The sequence below is a fragment of the Theropithecus gelada genome, chromosome 12 (assembly GCF_003255815.1).
Source record: "Theropithecus gelada isolate Dixy chromosome 12, Tgel_1.0, whole genome shotgun sequence".
Taxonomy (NCBI): domain Eukaryota; kingdom Metazoa; phylum Chordata; class Mammalia; order Primates; family Cercopithecidae; genus Theropithecus; species Theropithecus gelada.
Genome location: NC_037680.1, coordinates 45,780,755 through 45,796,711, shown reverse-complemented (window position 1 = coordinate 45,796,711; position 15,957 = coordinate 45,780,755). Strand labels below are relative to the sequence as shown.

General features: G+C 44.7%; 1 protein-coding gene across 1 annotated transcript in view; it reads left to right on the top strand.

Annotated features, from left to right (window-relative positions):
• Nucleotides 1–12,636: 12,636 nt before the first annotated feature.
• LRP2 (LDL receptor related protein 2) overlaps nt 12,637–15,957 on the top strand; it is a 214,089-nt gene continuing 210,768 nt past the window's right edge. Inside the window, exon 1 of the mRNA XM_025404400.1 lies at nt 12,637–13,001. Coding sequence (XP_025260185.1) covers nt 12,923–13,001 — 79 coding nt within the window. The 5' untranslated portion in view covers nt 12,637–12,922. The remainder of the gene's footprint in view (nt 13,002–15,957) is intronic.

Here is a 15,957-nt window from a genome sequence, read left to right as displayed (position 1 = left end):
AGACCCTTTCCATATGAAGGGAGAAGTGACTTGTCCTTACTAGAATCGACAGATACTCTGAATATGAGTTTGCTTTCACCAGCAACGCACTTACAGTGAAGGAGGTGTAACATCAGTATATGACCTTGGAATGCGTTGGTGTTACTTATACCTTATTCCTAGAAGCAGCCACCTAAATACAGTGATGGAATGATAAATTCTCATTTAAATCACCAGTTCAGTGACAAAACTGGTGAGATTGGAGTGTTGTCCTCTAGGATGTGGCATATGATAGATATATGAATCGTTGTCCCCCAAAGTGGAAGAAAGATTGGTGCCTCCCACCATCAGCTCAATAATTTGCTTCTCATTCCTGACATCTTAGGCTCTGCTGCATTAGAAGTCCTGATTCCTACATGGAATGATTCCACCAGTGAGTACCACAAAGCATTAAAGTATCACAACTGCTGGTCACTTGGCTCCTCAATGGGGCTTCAACTCACTTTATACTGGAAGCATTATGCTCCAGGTACCCATGGGATGTGCTGTCACTTTTTGCCCTAGAGCTTCCCTGGTGCTGTAGACACTGGTGGACTGAGTAAGCTCACATGCATACCCCAAGATACAAAGAACCTGATGCCCCGAGGAGAACTCTTAACCAGTAGGGTATGGGGGCTGGTGAATAAATACTACTCCTGGTTGATCCTCAAGTGGACAATTGTGAGAAGCATTTAAAAAATTAACCATCATGAATATGGCACTCCTACCTAGTTTTTTCTCTTCCCCATCTCACTCTATGTGGTCCTTCATTATTGCTTCTTGGAATTATTTCTCAGTAAATTACATACATCCAAGTCTTTGTACCATGGATCTGCTTTCAAGGATAGTACAAGCTTAGATAATCTGGAGCTGATCAGATTGGGTTCAAATTCCAGGTCTGCTGCTAACAGGCTATGTGATCTTGGGAAAAATCACAACCAACATTTCTGGGCTGAGTTTCCTTATCTGTAAAATAGGAGTAATTACGGTGCCTACTTCATAGGGTCGCTGTGAGGATTAAATGCGTTTATATTTATAACGCACTTTGAGTTGTGTCTAGCACCTAATAAGCACCACATAAATGTTAGCTCCTACTGTGCTTGCAGATCATTTTTTCTAGTGGGATACTCAACTTTTTACTGGTTTCTAAGAACTTACTTATATTAGTAAATATTAACCTTTTTTAAGTCATAGATGTGAAAAGTATTTTCTCAGTTTGTCCTTGAACATTGTTCACGGTGTTTTTTGCCTTACATAATCATTTGATTTTTATGTAGACAAAATTAGCAATCCTTTCCATTTTGGATTGAAGCATTCATGCCTTACTTAGGCAGGCTTTCCCATCCTAAGATTAAAAGATAAAATGTTTCCCTAGGCAATTTATTTCCCTAGGCAATTCATTACAAACAAGGTCTCTAGGTTACATACTAATCAGCTGGAATTTTGTTTAACATCAGATAGTATATGTATGCCAGATTCTTAGCTTATATTTGGCACATAGTGAATGTTCAGTAAATTTAGGTTATTATTTTCATTCTCCATAAAATGAAGAATAAAAAGTAGATCTTGACTTTATGACTGGTGCAGGGAATATAGAAGATGAGCCTGGGGCAACTTGCTGTGCTGGAAAGCAAGCAAGTGCTAAAACACAAAATAAAACAATAACAATGAAACAACTAAAATGCCCCCAAACCCCACAATAATGAGGGTATGTCAAAGGAACACAGGAACCAACTGAGAGAGCTCACAATGGCCAATGCTAGAGCAATTTGAGCAATAAAATAATGTAGTATTGGGTTATAATTCAAACTATATAATAAATATCTATGATTCTATGTTGATATAAATATATGATTGAATAAATAAATAAATGGGAACAAACAGACAAATCTATCCATACAGAAGAATTCCTTCACTGTGTCTGCAAGGAGGAGGAGCACAGCTCTCCAGTTCTAAACAGTGGGCTGCACACAGTGGCTTCCTTCTGAAGAGTACAGAATAAAAAGAAAGAAAAAGGAGTGACTGTTCAATGCAGAAACCTGACAAACACAACTTCAGCCAGGTGATCAAGGTTGATGTAAATTTATCCTAAATCATGACTTAAGTCATATTGGTAATATCTACCATTGATTTAATATGAAGAGAATGTCTCTTTACTTACTGGTTATGTCCCAAAGCCCCATAACTCCAATATAATCTCGAGAAAAACATCAGACAAATCCCAAGTAAGGGTCATTATGCAAAATACCTGACCAGTACTCCTCAAAACTGCCAATGTCATCAAAAACAAGGAATGCCCAAGAAACTGTCACAGCCAAGAGAAGCTTAAGGAGACAGGCTGACTAAATATATGTGGTACCCTGGATGGGATCCTGGAACAGTAAAAGTACATTAGGTAAAAAACTAAGGAAATCTGAACACACCATGTGCTCTAATTAGTAATAATGACCCATTAATTGTGACAAATGTACTATACTCATTTAAAATGTTAATAATAGGCTAAACTGGGTGTGGGATATGTGGGAATTCTCTGGGCTATCTTTGAATTTTCAGTCAATCTATTCTACAATTAAAAATTTATTTTATTTTATTTTATTTTTTATTTTTATTTTTATTTTTTTTGAGACGGAGTCTCGCTCTGTCGCCCAGGCTGGAGTGCAGTGGCCGGATCTCAGCTCACTGCAAGCTCCGCCTCCCGGGTTCACGCCATTCTCCTGCCTCAGCCTCCCGAGTAGCTGGGACTACAGGCGCCCGCCACCTCACCCGGCTAGTTTTTTGTATTTTTTAGTAGAGACGGGGTTTCACCGTGTTAGCCAGGATGGTCTCGATCTCCTGACCTTGTGATCCGCCCGTCTCGGCCTCCCAAAGTGCTGGGATTACAGGCTTGAGCCACCGCGCCCGGCCAAAAAATTTATTTTAAAAAAGAAGACCATGAAGTACAAAGTTTATTGGGGGAAACATAAATGTAATCAAAGAATTTATTTCACATGTTGAGAATCCTAATGAAGGTAAGTGTTTGGTGGGATAGGATTACAGAAAAGAAAGAGGCACTGTGGGAGAGGTGGAGGAGGTTTCACTACCAAAAAGGAAATATTTGAGGTGGGGCTTGAGGAAGAAATAGCAGTTGTTCAACCAGAGAGGAGAGGGGAAAGAAATATGTTTCTTGTTTAGTTTGCATTTGAACATTAGTGAAGCTTAGGAACCAATATGCAGCTTCCCTATTTTGAAATGCTTCTTGGCATGCTGCATCTTATGTCTGTTTCTTTTTTATTTTGTTTTATTTTAAGTTCTAGGATACATGTGCAGGATGTGCAGGTTTGTTACATAGGTAAACGTGTACCATGGTGCTTTGCTGCACCCATCAAACCATCACGTAGGTACTAAGCCCAGCTTGCATTAACTATTTATCCTGATGCCCTCCCTCCCCGTGCCCCCCACCACCCACCAGGCCCCTGTGTGTTTTGTTCCCCTCCCTGGGTCCATGAGTTCTCATTGTTCAGCTCCCACTTGTAAGTGAGATATGTCTGTTTCTTTTGACTGAACTTTCATCTACAGAATTATAGTCCTTTGCCCATTGTATTGTCCAGTACTAGAAAAAGGAAATTAGCAGAAGTGGTTTCTAAATGGATTTTATAATTTTGTTCTTGAGCTCTAGGTCTGAAATCCAACTTAAATACTTTGTTGTCAAAATATTTAAAATTTGATTGTTCTATTTCAGGGATTCTTAACCTTGCACTATTGAAATTTGAGGGCAGATAATTCTTTGTTGTGGGGTCTGTTCTGTGCATTGCAGGATGTTTTAGCAGCATCCCTGGCCTCTACCCACTAGTTGACAGCAGGAGTTCTCAGTTGTGATAATTAAAAATGTCTCCAAATATTGCCAAATGTCCTCTACAGACATTAGAGAAATACTGCCCTATTTCAACTCACATTGCAAAGTTAACTGTAGGTCCTGAAGGCAAGTATGACTAAGGAGAAATTCAAACTGAAATACTCTGAGAATGTTTTTCCATGATACTCAAGATATCAAGATCACTTCAGCATACATTGTATCCTGTAAAGTCTGTTCAATATCTAGATTCTGATTTGGTTGAAATGCCAGATGCCAAATGTAGACTTTGTGCTGTCTTATTTCATTTATTCATTCACCAAACATTTACTGAGGGCCTTCCATGTATTGGGTCCTGTGCCAGGTTCTGGGGATTTGGTGGTGAACAAGATAGACCTGACGCCTTTGATAGGGAGCTTGGCTGAATTCTGGTGCATGTTCCGAAACCTGTGAACACCAAAGACTGGATTTACATGTAATGGTGACCTCGAAGAAATTGTCCTCATTGATTTCACTTGAAGGATCCTATGTACATTCTGACTAACTATAGGTGTTTTCTTCCTGCGTATACTACTCCTTATCATATGCCTTTCTATACCTTCAGCACTTTCACAATCTCTGAGATAAGAGAGGAACAGTGAGACTGATGGAATCATCTTGGTCTTCTGGCCTTCAAGACCCATCTAGCCAGATGTTTTCACTGATCTTTACTGGCATAAACTGCTCTTGAGAGAGAAGAATTTAAATGTGGTAAGGTTAACAATTTTGACTTTCTTAACTGTATTCCTAGTCTGCTTTGCTGTGTACTCTGAAGTCTCCCTGCACAGCGTCTTGACTCTGGTGCTAGTGATCAGGGACTGATGGAAGCATTTGTGATGGCCTTAGCCCCAGGTAACTGAATCCCAGGTCTTCCTGCAATGGTGTCTTTATATCTTGGATTTTTTTGGGGGGGTCAGGGGGAAGCCTCAATTTTATTTAACTATTTTTCAATCAATGAGACTTGTTAGAGTCTTTGTTGTTTCTTTAAACCTTTGCCAAGACTTGTCATACAACTTTATTTGAAAACTAAGAGGGTTCTCTTGTGATATTATACTTGTTGTCTTCATTTTTGTTTGTGGAAAATATGTCTGTTGCACTGGCTGTCCCTTTAGATCTTGCTGTGGCTTTCCTGGCCCTGGCTACACACCAGAGATATGCTGTTAATTTATGGCTCAGAACCTGGTCCTCAGGCTGGCGAGTCCAAAGTTATTATTGCTATTTTTTAAAAGGCTTCAAGAAAAAAAGCATTATAAATACTGGAGCTGACTAGTAGGTGAGATGCCTTATGATGTCTTTTTAGCAATTGTTGATCGTTTCAGTCCAGCTCTGTTTTACAAGGGGCAGAGGTCCATTCAAGCTTATTCAAGCAAAAGGGGGAATTTTTGTAAGGATATGCTAGGTTAGGATCTAGATCTACAGAGCTGTAAGGAACTGAGGCAACTCCATGACCTCTACCTCTCTGACCTATGTATCTTTTCTTTATTTTTTTATTATTATACTTTAAGTTCTAGGATACATGTGCACAACGTGCAGGTTTGTTACATATGTATACATGTGCCATGTTGGTGTGCTGCACCCATTAACTCATCATTTACATTAGGTATATCTCCTAATGCTATCCTTCCCCCCTCCCCTCACCCCATGACAGGCCCCGGTGTGTGATGTTCCTCTTCCTGTGTCCAAGTGTTCTCATTGTTCAATTCCCACCTATGAATGAGAACATGCAGTGTTTGGTTTTCTGTCTTTGTGATAGTTTCCTGAGAATGATGGTTTCCAGCTTCATCCATGTCCCTACAAAGGACATGAACTCATCCTTTTTTATGACTGCATAGTATTCCATGGTGTATATGTGCCACATTTTCTTAATCCAGTCTATCATTGATGGTGATTTGGGTTGGTTCCAAGTCTTTGCTGTTGTGAATAGTGCCACAATAAACATACGTGTGCATATGTCTTTATAGCAGCATGATTTATAATCCTTTGGGTATATACCCAGTAATGGGATGGTTGAGCCAAATGGTATTTCTAGTTCTAGATCCTTGAGGAATCGCGACACTGTCTTCCACAATGGTTGAACTAGTTTACAGTCCTACCAACAGTGTAAAACTGTTCCTATTTCTCCACATCCTCTCCAGCGTCTGTTGTTTCCTGACTTTTTAATGATTGCCATTCTAACTGGCATGAGATAGTATCTCATTGTGGTTTTGATTTGCATTTCTCTGATGGCCAGGGATGATGAGCAGTTTTTCATGTGTCTGTTGGCTGCATAAATGTCTTCTTTTGAAAAGTGTCTATTCATATCCTTTGCCCACTTTTTGATGGGGTTATTCGATTTTTTCTTGTAAATTTGTTTAAGTTCTTTGTAGATTCTGGATATTAACCCTTTGTCAGATGGATAGACTGCAAAAATTTTCTCTGATTCTGTAGATTGCCTGTTCACTCTGATGGTAGTTTCTTTTGCTGTGCAGAAGCTCTTTAGTTTAATTAGATCCCATTTGTCAATTCTGGCTTTTGTTGCCATTGCTTTTGGTGTTTTAGACATGAAGTCCTTGTCCATGCCTATGTCCTGAATGGTATTGCCTAGGTTTTCTTCTAGGGTTTTTATGGTTTTAGGTCTAACATTTAAGTGTTTTTTCTTTTTTCTTTTTTTTGTTTTGTTTTGTTTTTTGAGATGGAGTCTCACTCTGTTGCCCAGGCTGGAGTGCAGTGGCGCGATCTCAGCTCACTGCAAGCTCTGCCTCCTGGGTTTACGCCATTCTCCTGCCTCAGCCTCCGGAGTAGCTGGGACTACAGGTGCCCGCCACCTCACCCTGCTAGTTTTTCATATTTTTTAGTAGAGACGGATTTCACCGTGTTAGCCAGGATGGTCTCAATCTCCTGACCTCGTGATCCGCCTGTCTCGGCCCCCCAAAGTGCTGGGATTACAGGCTTGAGCCACTGCACCCAGCCCATTTAAGTCTTTAATCCATCTTGAATTAATTTTTGTATAAGGTGTAAGGAAGAGATCCAGTTTCAGCTTTCTACATATGGCTAGCCAGTTTTCCCAGCACCATTTATTAAATAGGGTATCCTTTCCCCATTTCTTGTTTTTGTCAGGTTTGTCAAAGATCAGATGGTTGTAGATGTGTGGTATTACTTCTGAGAGTTCTATTCTGTTCCATTGGTCTATATCTCTGTTTTGGTACCAGTACCATGCTGTTTTGGTTACTGTAGCCTTGTAGTATAGTTTGAAGTCAGGTAGCATGATGCCTCCAGCTTTGTTCTTTTGGCTTAGGACTGTCTTTGCAATGCGGGAGTTTGCTGAAGTTGCTTATCAGCTTAAGGAGATTTTGGGGTGAGACGATGGGGTTTTCTAAATATACAATCATGTCATCTGCAAACAGGGACAATTTGACTTCCTCTTTTCTTAATTGAATACCCTTGATTTCTTTCTCCTGTATGATTGCCCTGGCCAGAACTTCCAATACTATGTTGGATAGGAGTGGTGAGAGAGGGCATCCCTGTCTTGTGCCAGTTTTCAAAGGGAATGCTTCCAGTTTTTGCCCATTCAGTATTATATTGGCTGTGGGTTTGTCATAAATAGCTCTTATTATTTTGAGATACATCCTGTCAATACCTAATTAATTGAGAGTTTTTAGCATGAAGGGGTGTTGAATTTTGTCAAAGGCCTTTTCTGCATCTATGGAGATAATCATGTGGTTTGTGTCTTTGGTTCTGTTTATATGCTGGATTACGTTTATTGATTTGCGTATATTGAACCAGCCTTGCATCCCAGGGATGAAGCCCACTTGATCATGGTGGATAAGCTTGTTGATGTGCTGCTGGATTCGGTTTTCCAGTATTTTATTGAGGATTTTTGCATCGATGTTCATCAGGGGTATTGGTCTAAAATTCTCTTTTTTTGTTGTGTCTCTGCCAGGCTTTGGTATCAGGATGATGCTGGCTTCATAAAATGAGTTAGGCAGGATTCCCTTTTATTCTATAGATTGGAATAGTTTCAGAAGGAATGGTACCAGCTCTTCCTTGTACCTCTGGTAGAATTCAGCTGTGAATCTGTCTGGTCCTGGACTGTTTTTGGTTGGTAGGCTATTAATTATTGCCTCAATTTCAGAGCCTGTTATTGGTCTATACAGGGATTCAACTTCTTCCTGGATTAGTCTTGGGAGGGTGACCTACATATCTTAATCACACCTTCAAGGCTGCAAAAGCACATAGTACATGTTTGAGGAACCAAGTGGAGGCCAGTGTGGCTGAACTGTCAAGTAAAGTTTGAGAGATTGTCAAAGGCCCCATCATGCAAGGGTTTGTAGGCTATGCTAAAAATTTTGCATTTAATTGTGGAATAATGGAACAATGATTGAAAGGTTGTAATCAGGCAAGTGTATGGTTGGCATAATGACTAAAAAAGATTATTATGGCTGCAGAGGGAGAAGAGTTTTGAGAAGGCCATGGGAATACAACAAATATGACAAGTGCTGGGCTGAGGGAAGTAAATAGAGTTCTGAGGGCATGCATATATGATTTTCCCAATAACATCCTCTAAAGATACTTTTTTCCCAGTCCAAGATCCACCCTAGGGTCATGCGCTGCATATCTCTAAACTGCATATCTCAGCCTTTCTTTGTCTTTTATGACCTTGCCATTTTTGAAGTATACAAAATATGCTGAAAATACTATACTTTAGTACTTAAATGTCCCTCAGTTTGGACATTCTAAAAAATGAGAAAACATTGATTTGACTGATGTTTTCTTCTGCTTAGATTTGGGGCATGCACAGTAATACCACAGAAGTGCTGTTGTATCCTTCAGAGTGTGTCATACCAGGAGGAATGTGATGTCAGTTTGTCTTATATTAGTTTTGATTGTTGTGTTGACTTTGATTCCTTGGTTCAATGTAGAGTCTATTGTATTTACCACATTTCTAACTTCTGTAAATGTAATGCCTTAATATATATAGGCGAGAGAGAGAGAGAGAGAGAGAGGGGTTCTCACTGGAGTGCAGTGGCGTGATCATAGCTCACTGCAGCCTCAAACTCCTAGGCTCAAGCCTCAAGTGATTCTCCTGCCTCAGCCTCCCAATGTGCTGGGGTTACAGGCATAAGCCACTGTGCTGGGCCTAAGCTTCATGCTTTAACATCTGTCCTGCATGCATATGCCATATACACTTTGTTCTAGATAATCTGTTAATATGCCTGACTGATTAGTCATCTTGCCTTGACCTCCTGCTTGTTTTATAAATACAAATTAGTCAATCCTAAACCTGCTTACTCTGCCTTGTCTGTTCCTTTAGGTAGAAACCATAGTAAAGGAGCTTGCCCACACTTTTCCCCTTGCCCTCTGCCTCCCTGTGTGGTACCTTGTGGCAAGATGTGTACTCCCTCTCTTGGGATCTGTGAATATAAGAAACTATATTTTCAATGGCAGTTGTTTTTTGATCTGTTAACCTTATCATATTTAAATAATAATGAAACATATTAAAATATGTACCATATTTTTCTGCTTAAAGTCGCTTTTTCCCTTTTTAATGAATAAGTAATTTGTGGGGAGATTCCTTAAACTTTTCTGGCTGAGATGCATATGAGAAATGTATTTTACATGGTGACGTGTGTGTGTGTGTGTGTGTGTGTGTGTGTGTGTGTGTGTATTGGTTTGGGCTCCATCCTGCTGAGTTTGAGGTCTTAGGACATTGGATTGGAGCTGTTCAGGGGGCAGTTGGCTCTATGGCACTCAGGAGGAAACACACACACACACACACACACACAGAGAAACAGTAGTGTTATAAAGTTATACATAACTTTTCCACATGAAAGTTATTTTAGTTTCTATGTTGTTATATTTTATTTGAATATAATTCTTGCCTTGACCTGCTAAATTGATTTCATTACCCTCTAAAGGGTAATTACCTCTGTTTGCAAGTACTAGTTTGATAGAACTACCAAGCTGAATTGTCTGGTTGCCTAATGGAAAATAGATGGGAGGGGGCATAACTGATAGCAAGGAGCTCATTCTAAGGCTCTCACTGTAATTCAGATTGATGAGTGGATTGATGAATTTGAGTTAACAGAATTTCATGATTGTTTGGGAATGGGGGTGGAAAAAAGAAGGAGGAGTCAAGAATGGTGTAAATTTCAGCTTGGCTTCTGGGGCAATGGTGGTGCTGAAGCGTCTTGGTTTCACTTTCCCCTCTCTCTTTTGGTTGACTGCTCTGAAAAGTCCTCTATACGTGTATGGAGAGAGAAATGTGAAAACTAAAGAAATTGTCTTTTTGCATTATAGAGAAACGATGCTGGCTTAAATTGCAACTGAATTAACCTGGGCTTTCCCAGGTACTGGTCCATAGATTTAATCCCCCCAATCTAGCAACAGGCATTCTCAGGTATGGATGCCAGAGATAAACACATGCATGGTGCAGGCAGTTTTCAAACGTCACGGATTGGGGATTGCATTGAGAAAATGGGTTGTTCTAGTGGAAAAGCGTGTGGGTCGACATACACAGTGCTTCGAATGACGGACTGTGCTCCGCTAGGTGGTCCCCCATCCCTACCCTTTTCTGCTCTCCTACCTCCCGTTCTCCCTCCCTCCTTTCCCCTCTTCTGCGTTATTCTGGGATTAACGGCGGGGTCGGCCCCGTACACAAACGCAGCTGGCTAGTACGGTCAGCCTGAGCCCTGCTGTGCAACCACGTCAGGAATTCCAGTAAGTTGGCAACACTGGAGCACAAAGACAACAACAATTGAGGAACTCTTCAGTACAGAAAGGAATGTTTGGAGCCCTGGCTGCTACAGTGAAAGGACACACACACACACACACACACACACACACACACACGCTTGCGCCTGCGCGCCCACGGGCGCTCTGTAGGGAGCTCAGCCCCTCCCGCACTCGCGGTCCTCCCTCCCGCCAGCCGGCGGCCGCTCTTTGTAACTCGGAGGTGCGGGGACGCTCATTGACTATGCAGCGCGGCCCCAGCGGGCGTCGGACCAGCTTGACCCCGGCGCGGTCTCGTACCATCGCCCGGCCGCCCGGAACCGGCATAAATCACCCGCGAAGACTGGAGTGCAGCGTCGCGCCCCCTCGCCGCCTCCCTCCTCCCGCTTGGGTCGGGTCGCCCCCTCCCTCCCCAGCCCCCAACTCTCTTGTCCCCAGTCCTGTCTCCTCCGCGCCGCACAGCGCCCAACACTGTGCAGGGAGGCAAATAGAGATCCAGTGACTTTGGCCAGAGCACAGACCCATGGATTTCCCAATCCAGGAATCTCTCCCACTCTTTCCCACAACGCTCCCCACTCCACCTTTTTTTCTTGAAGCCTAAGTTTTCTCTTTTTGTGTGTATTTATCTCTTTTTGTCTTTCCAAAGTAACACCTATCCTTTCCCTCCCCTAGCCCCCACACCTAAAGCTGCGCCTACCACTGCAGCCCAGGGAAGCTACGCGATCCGGACTGTTGGGGTCAGCAGAACCCCAGAAGACCGGTGCCCCGGGAAAAGGGGCTGGCAGTAATTGTCAGGTTCTCGCCCCCGGGGAAGGGAGGCAGCGGGAACCTGTCCAGCGACCACGTGCGTTCAGGGCTGTCTCCTCCCTGCGTCACGTTTCCCTCTCTGGAGGGAAAGGGCTCCTGACTTCTTGGACCAGGATCCGGCGCCTGGGACTAGCTGCCGCGCTGGTTCAGGGGCTGGAGCTTGAAATGATGGGATGGCCTCAGGTCCCCAAACAGCCCCTCCTCACACAGGGTCCCCAACACCGGGAAATAAGTTGCATCAGCCCTCCTTTCCCCACCTCCCGTGGGCTCTGATGTCACGTACAGGCTGAGGACCGCGCGCTGAGGGCGGGTGTAAGGCCACTTGTGCTTTTGGGGTCCGGGCCGCTTGCCAGCCTGTCCAAAGCTGCCCCGAAGAAGGGAGTCGCGGGGTTCCCTGAACCTCTCGTGTTTCTTCTTATAAAGGGGTACCGGAAGCATGGAGAAGACGTTCGCTCTTTTTCAATTTTGCTTCAAAATGAACAGACTTGTAAGAAGCGCGATCTGGCCATGACACCTGTAGATGTGGTGCTGAATAATTGCTAAATAAGGATCCAACCTCCCCAACAAAGATCCACCTCCCTCTCTAATTTGTAAAAACACAGAGCACCCCATCTCAGCAGCCTGTATCCTATAAGGGGAAACCAGGATATCCGAAGGAGCCTAGAGAGATCAGGCCAGGAATGAAGGTCACAGATCTCCATCCAGCAGGCTCTTTACTCCTTCCCTTCCCTACCTCCGCCTCTTTCCCTTTCTTTCTCTCCTTCATTTCCCCTTGTCTGGTTTTTCTTTCCTTTTTCATTTCTTATTTTTTCTTTCTCTTCTCTATTCTTGACTTTCCTCCTCGTCCATTCTTTTCCATTGCTCATTTAGTAAAACTGCGTCCGTGCAGATTTCCCCGTGAGCCGCCTCGCCGGCTTCTCTGCCCGGCGAACCCTGCGGAGAGGCGAGGGCAGCGCGTGTGCACGTGTGAGTGTGCCTGTGAGAGTGTGCGCATCGGAGTGTGCTCGTGTATGCACGCTTAAAGGGGACTATGTATGTTGGCGTGGAAGTGTGACTGTGGAATGTGCGCGCGTGTGTGACTGGCGTGTATGAGTGAATCTGTGAATCTGTGTCAGTTGGTGTGACACTTAGGAGTGCATGCGGCTGTATGAGTGCGTGTGTGAGTGTGCACACGCCTGTGGAGTGTCCATGTGTGAGTGCGCGTGTGTTCGAGTGCCCACTCCTCCCTGCGCTGCAAAGTGCAGGGGGCGGGCCGGGCGGCAGGGGGCCTGCCCGCTGGATTCCCGCATGCTTGTTCCGGGGCGATCGGGTCTAAAGGGCTTTATGCACTGTCTGGAGGGTGGGGACTGGCGCGGGTAGAAAACGGGATGCCTCGGGCGCGGGGGCAGGCTTTTGGTCACTAGGAGCTGGCGGAGGTGCAGACCTAAAGGAGCCTTCGCTAGCAGAGGCGCTGCCGGTGCAGTGTGCTACGCGCGCCCACCTCCCGGGGAAGGAACGGCGAGGCCGGGGACCGTCGCGGGGATGGATCGCGGGCCGGCAGCAGTGGCGTGCACGCTGCTCCTGGCTCTCGTCGCCTGCCTAGCGCCGGCCAGTGGCCAAGGTAAGCCCCCGGCCGGAGCTTCTCGTGGAGCGCCCACTTCCCCGGCTGTGGCAGGGTCGGGTCCGCGGGAGGCCGGAGGGGAGCGCGGCCGGGCAGAGGCTAGGGCCTGGCGGCGGCGCGGGAGCTGCTCCCGGTGGGGCGCTCAGGTTGCTTCGCGAACCCGGAGCGGGAGCGCCCCTCCTTCGCTCACCACGAACTGAGCGGCAGCAAACTTGAGAAAGCAGCCCCGCCAGTTTCGGTGACAGCGCACCCCACGGAGACCCTGTCTTTGTTCCCACGGGTGTTTGTCCGACCCTCCTGGAAAGCACTTTACGGGAGAACGAGGTTTTCTGCGGTTTGCAGCCTGCTCTCCCAAGCGGAGTTCTCTCCTGGGCGGCGCGGTCCCGGGCTCTGCTCTGAGCGCAGCATTCCACCTGCAGCGCCCCTCCCGGGATCTCTTCGCGCGCCCAGGGCCGCGGGCCAGAGCACCCCTCCCACCACTGGTGAAACTTGGTCCCGCGGTGACCCCCAGAGACCGCTCTCACCGTACAGATCATTTACGAGCCAAGATAAGGCCGGGAGGTGGGATTGGCCGAGAGCGGCTGAGGGACTGGAGTCTTTTCTTGAAGTTTTCCTTTCCAGCTGGGAGCTGGGGGCTTTTGTGTTAATGAATGGGGCCCGTCTGCATGGCCAGAGTTTTGGGGATCGAATGCAGATAGTTTTTGGTATGAAGTGCTTTAAACTTGTCTCAAGTTGTCCGAGAGTTTATGTTTTAACAGAAACAGAGAAGAGGGAAAGAGAGGGAGAAAGAAACGGAGAGAATAAAAATAGTAAGAAGGGAAGAGGAAAAGCAAATATAGAGGAATAAGGAAAGAAGGAGGGGAGAGAGAACGACTGGGGCGGGAGAAGAGAGAGAGAGGAAAGAGAGAGAGAGAGAGAGAGAGAGAGAGAGAGAGACCGAGACCCGACCGAGGATGAATGGGAAGGGCGAGGAGGAGGCTGGAACCGGCGAGCTCTCCCCCTGGCTTTGCGTTGCTAGGTAGCAGCCAGGAGCTGCGTGTGACCGACCACCAGACAGACAGAGGGGACGCTGCTGCCACCGCGGGGACTAATCTGTCTGTGGGGATGGGAGAGTCCCCCCTTTCCCCTCCTGCTCCTTCCCTCCCGTCGGACAACTTAATTGCCCTACAATGAAAATGAAACCCCTATTGTTGTAGGATTAGCCAAAGCAATAAATTGATTTTCCTGGATCACATATTGGGGTTGACGGGTGGGGAATGTGGAAGCCCCCATTTACGGAGGAGTGAGGGGAGGGCTTGTGGATGGGCCGTGGCATGTATTCAAATGGTTAATCTGCTTTCTTTCCTCAATTCTTAGCGTAAGCTCCTTAGAGGGAATCAAGTAAGTAATTATACAGCAACTCCTAGCAGCACCCATTTCAGACTTCCTGGGAAGAAGTTTGGAAACGCTAACAAACCCCACGGGTCTTGCAAAAGTCTTCGGAAAGGCAGGAGAGGCAGGGAGAGATCATTAATAATCTTCCTTTGAACACCCTTTCTCAGTGTTGGTAACACAGAAAGAGGGTTTTATTACTATTGTGCAGAGTTTGCACAATGCTTAGGGTTATATCTCACGTCCTAAATATAGTTATAGGATTTACTATATGTTCCTGTCAGTGCCTGGTAAAAGGAAATCTTACCTTGATTCATCTATGCCCTTGTACAACCAAAAAAGATATTCTTTTTCCTGGGTTGATGGTTTAGTCACTAAATAACCAACACCTACTCTTCTTGATCGTTTTTTGCACCCATCCATCTTCCATTCTATGATAATAATATATAATAATAATGTGTATAGTAATAGTAACCCATCATACACATATATGTTGTAGGCTTTGTTCTAAGCACTTTATACTTATTGACTCAGTTAATCTTCATAATATCCCTTGGAAGTAAGTACTCTTATTATCACTGTTTTACAGATGAGAAAGTGGAGGCACAGAGCAATTCAGTAATTTGTCTCAGTTCATACTGCTAGAAAATGGCAAACTCAAGGGATTCTGAATTCAGAGTCTGTAATTGCTACAGTACACAGTGTATGTTCTCTCTCTCCGTCTCTCTCTTTTTTTTTTTTTTTCTGAGAGACCGAGTCTCGCTTTGTCACCCAGGCTGGAGTGCAGTGTGCAATCTCGGCTCACTGCAACCTCTGCCTCCCGGGTTCAAGCGATCCTCACACCTCAGCCTCCCAAGTAGCTGGGACTACAAGCCCTGGGGAGTATGCCCGGCTAATATTTTGTATTTTTAGTAGAGACAGGGTTTTGCTATGTTGGCCAGGCTGGTCTTGAACTCCTGACCTCAAGTGATCTGCCCGCCTCGGCCTCCTAGAGTGCTAGGATTACAGACGTGAGTCACCGCGCCTGGCCCAATTTCTTTTTTCTTTTGTACAAAAAATGTCATGCTCCCTAAGTTACTGTCCATATGTGAGGTTCCTAAAGAAACTGAGGGGCAATATGCAACTCCTTACCACCTGCTGCTTCATAACTGTGGATCTTTTTCCAGAATCTCTCCTCAGGTTTCTAAGAACTGAACCCAAGTTTTCTCATTCCCAGTCCTCCTACTTGATCATTTTAAGATGCATTTCCTCTGAATATCCTCAGCCTGATATGTTGAGATTTCTAGAATCCTGTTGTAATGATCCTGACTTAATATATGAAGTAAAATCCAATGAGATTGTAAGAGCTTTTATTTAAGCACTACATTTTAGGTAGGCTACCACGGCAAACTTCACATCACTAAAAATTGGAGGAAAGAAAAGGTTCTGAGTAGTCTATGTTTAGTCTTTGAAAAAAATCATACCACATCTGCATTTTCCTTATCTTTTGTGTAATGCTTTTCAAGAAAAAACATTTTGGAGAGCCTGAACTCTGAGTCAAGCTGTTTGAGTTCCAACAATGGCTTTACCACTTTCTAGCTGTGTC